At 42.2% G+C, this 4,400-nt stretch overlaps 1 protein-coding gene across 1 annotated transcript; it reads right to left on the reverse strand.

Annotated features, from left to right (window-relative positions):
- Window positions 1-1,776: 1,776 nt before the first annotated feature.
- Window positions 1,777-2,780, reverse strand: LOC149744178 (olfactory receptor 11A1-like). The gene is given in 2 exon segments (XM_089904882.1): window positions 1,777-2,369; window positions 2,372-2,780. Coding segments are annotated over 2 exon segments (1,002 nt in total).
- Between the last annotated feature and the right edge of the window lie 1,620 nt (window positions 2,781-4,400).

Below are 4,400 nucleotides of genomic sequence, written 5' to 3' on the forward strand. Positions count from 1 at the left end.
GATTTCCTGGTAAAGATGATGATGAATCCAAGTGTTAAAATATGATGGGGCATTAACCATGTGAAAAACAAATATAGGCAGGAATTTTCAGGCAAAGGACATGAGTAAGGATGCACATGTATGATATGGTAAATTGTGAGATGGAGCTTGGTGGGAGATGAGGTTGCGAAAGGAAGCAGGAGCAGGGTCATGGAAGACTTTGAATCCCACGCTGAGGAGCTTGGATTTGATCATGTGAAGACAAGTATCAAATGTTGACTGTGTGAAGTGTACTATGCTGGGTACTTGGGGGTACAGCTAGAAATGACTTTCTATCTCTGTCCTGGGAGGGTTTACAATCTCACTGGAAAGATAGGGCATGCACACAAAATGTGAAGAGCAGTGCATGCTTACTTGTCAAATAAAGGGGAATAGAGTACTTCTGAGGGGAATAAATTACATGAGGAAGACAGCAGGGAGAATTCTGAGAGGACATAGTACTTGAGTTGGGTCTTAAAGGAAAAAAGGGGGTGTATTTAGCTAAGCAAGGGACATGCTGAGCTTTTGTGCTTGTTCATATGTTCTACTAAAAGCTTTGTTAGGTCTTTTACATTATGTTGTTTCATATTAATTGTAAAATTATTCTTAAAATTAAGGTAAATAACAATATTGGGATTTTATGTGCAGAGGTTCTCTTTATAGACAGTGCTTTCAAGAACTACATAGTCTACAAACAGTGTAAAAATATATAATCTGAGCAATTTGAGTACCAAGGCCACCAGACTGTAATATCTTTGAGGTCAGATGCTGTATCTACATTGTTCACTATTCTATTCCTAGTACCTAGCACGATGCCTGGATAATATTAGTTTCAATGCATATTTTTGATTGTCTCCCTTAGCAGAGTCTTTTTGCTTCCCTTCTCTCTTGAAATGTAGCTTGAATATATCCGTTGATAATGTTAGATAGCTGGTAGCAGATACAAAAATAAAACAAAAGCACAAGTGAGGCCATCAAGGCTAACTCAGGTACATAGCAGAAGGAGGATCTGGGAGGGGAGCATAAAGAAAGAAATGAAAACACAGTGAGGAGCTATGAATGCTAGAGAAAATTCAACTCAGAAAAGAGTGCCTTGAGGCAATCTACATGTCTAACAAATTGCTGTAAGTGCTTAATGCGCATTTCTCCAAGACTAGTCTTCTAGTGAGCTTCTGTATATTTTATTAGATTCCACTTTTATCTTTCTTAGTCCTAGGCCAAGTGCAGGTGCAGTATTATTAGTCATTTAACACAGTCAGCCTCACTACCAGAACACTTGCCTGAGTGCTAAGCAAATAAATACGGTCCCTTCATTTAGGGAGCTCTCTTATTCTTATCGGGGTAGCATAGTTATTGCTCCTCCTCCAACCCCAAGATCTCCCAGTCTAATTTATAACACACTCACGCACATGCACACACACAGAAGAAACCGAACACAACTAAAGCACACCTGCCAATCCTCACCTCCAGGATTGAGCTTTTGAAGGGATTATATGCTGCATTATTTATTGTCTATCCCAGAATGGTTCCCCTCCCACCAACTAGGAAATACTCCTCCCCTCTCACAGTATAAATATGCTCAAGGAGAGCTAGATCACTTTAATGAAACAGAGACAAATCTACTAACCTTTCCCCCAAATCAGCTAAATAGATGATTTGAAGATTAACCAATATTTCAGGTTATAAAGATTATAATCTATCCTAAGTTTTGCTAATCAGACTGGGAGTTCCCTGAGCACAGGGAGAGTGCCTTGACCTTCAGACTGCCATCATTTTGGTTGATTGAATGAAGCTCATCATTATAGACACAACCCTCAGCTTCCTCAGTGCTTCCTCGACATCTTTGTTTTTGAGGCTGTAGATAAGGCAGTTACACGTGGGAGAGACAACAGTATAGAGCAAGGAGAAGGTATGGTTGAGAATTGGCACCTGGCCAGCCAAGGGCAGAGCACAGACTAACATCAAGGTCCCATAAAACAAAGTCACAACCACTAGATGAGAGGAACAAGTGGAGAATGCCTTCTGCCTACCAGTCATGAAAGGTATATGCAAGACTGTGAAAAGAATCTTCCAGTAGGAGGCTAGGATTAGTCCAAAGGGGGCCAGAGTCACCAGTGCTGTTAGACTCATGCAGACCAGGTTGACTAGCTGGGGATCTGAGTAGGGGAGCTTCTGCAGAGCCTTCAAGTCACAGAAGAAGTGGTCAATCTCATTGCGCCACAGAAGGTCAAGTTGGATAGCAGCCTGGAATGCAGCTGCCACTGTGAAACCACTAACCCATGAGCCAATCACTAGCCCCAAACATATGGCTCCATGCATTAGTGTTGGATAGTGTAAAGGCCGGCAGACAGGTATTGGTCATATGACATCACTGCCAGAAGATAACATTCAGTGCTACCCAGGGCCCCAAAGAAGTAGAGCTGAATAATACAACCTACCATGGAGATCACTCTGTTCTCTCTCAGCAAGTCCACGAGCAACCTGGGCATGATATTCAATGTATAACAGACCTCCAGATATGAGAGGTTTGCCAGAAAGAAGTACATTGGTGTCTGGAGTCCCTGCTGAGTGCTCACCAGGATCACAAGGAGGAGATTCCCAAAAATGGTGGCCAGGTAGACAGCGCCAAACACCAAGAAGAGCAAGGGACCCAATTCCTCGAGGTCTCCAAACCCCAGTATTATTAACTCAGTCACCATTATAGTGGTATTTCCTGGTCTCACAGAAGTCAGAAATTCCTGGAGATGCGTCAGTTTCTTCATATTATTATGTCAGATTACCACTTAGATTTCCTACACAGTACAATTCTAATCAGTGGTTGGAGCTCTGCACTGATTAGGGCATTTGGGGGGGACTGGCTCTCATTTTAGCCAGTTAAATTTGCCCTCAGAAAAACTTTTATGGAAATTAGCTGAACTTGTCATCTAGTCAGGGTGTGGAATAAGGATGAGGAGACTAAATGGTGGAAGGAATGGCTCAGTGAAAATCTGTCCCCATCCCTAAGGAAACAATTCAGAGTACAACTATATAAGACCCCCAAATTCACATCCAAAGGAGACATGTTTAGCCCATGCTTGGCATCCTTTCTGCCATTTTGGGTAGAAGAAATTCCCAAGGAAAACTCTTACTAAATCCTGACAATTCAAAGAAATGGCAGGCCAGATAGCAAATCATAATCACGATCTTCTTTATCAGAGCATGAAATGGAAGGTGAAATGCCAGGACTGAAGCAGAGAATCACTCCACTGATGTTACTGGGCCATCCATGCTTGTTTGCTGGTGACATCTCTGAGACAGTAGAACAGTAGCTGCTGGAGAGACAGTAGATTCTGGAAAACCAGGTGTACTTACTAAATATGTATGAACACAGATTTCTTATTTTTAAATCCTTCCCCATAAGAGGCTGTATTTTAGGCTTCTGGGTACAAAGCCTAGCAGCTGACATCTGAAACTGCTGGTTAGACTCATGTGCACACATCTGAACACACACACACACACAAACACACACACAGAGACACACACACATCTGGATCTACACAGTCAGGTATAGATAGTCACATGTGCTATCTTCTTTGCCATCAGTTTTTTTTGTTTTTTGTTTTCTTTAAATATATTTATTTATTTTTGGCTGTGTTGGGTCTTCGTTTCTGTGCGAGGGCTTTCTCTAGTTGCGGCGAGCGAGGGCCACTCTTCATCGCGGTGCGCGGGCCTCTCACTGTTGCGGCCTCTCTTGTTGCAGAGCACAGGCTCCAGATGCACAGGCTCAGTAGTTGTGGCTCACGGGCCCAGTTGCTCCACGGCATGTGGGATCTTCCCGGACCAGGGCTCGAACCCATGTCCCCTGCATTGGCAGGCAGATTCTCAACCACTGCGCCACCAGAGAAGCCCTGCCATCAGTTTTTAATTTGGTTATCCCAGAATAGTCTTCTAGCAGTGAAATATTTGCGACATGGGACTTTGCCTGCAAATCAGAAATACTGACATTAGGGAGGTAGTGGCCATGGATTAGATCACAAGGCCCAAATAACCAGGCTTTTCATATACATCATAGGCAGTGGAAGAGAAAATAGCATGTTTTCTCATTTAATTTTTCTACTAGTTTTTCTGAGGCAGTGTAGTAAAATTATTAAACACATGAACTCCAGTGCCATACTGCTCAGAATCAACTCCCAGCCTCTCTATTTACTAGCTATATGACCTTGGGTAAGTTACTTAAACTTTCTGGGACTCAGCTTTCTCAGCTGAAAAAATTATCATAGTGGCTTCTCACAGTGTTGTTTTGAGGAGTAAATACATGTAAAGTAATTAAAACAATGCCTGAAACATAGTTAGCACTAAATAAACATTAAAGATTTTTCTCTACAAAATAATTTTTTTTGTAA

The sequence above is a fragment of the Delphinapterus leucas genome, chromosome X (genome assembly GCF_059928025.1).
Source record: "Delphinapterus leucas isolate spDelLeu-1000000601 "Yukka" chromosome X, BTC_Dleu_Yukka2, whole genome shotgun sequence".
Taxonomy (NCBI): Eukaryota; Metazoa; Chordata; class Mammalia; order Artiodactyla; family Monodontidae; genus Delphinapterus; species Delphinapterus leucas.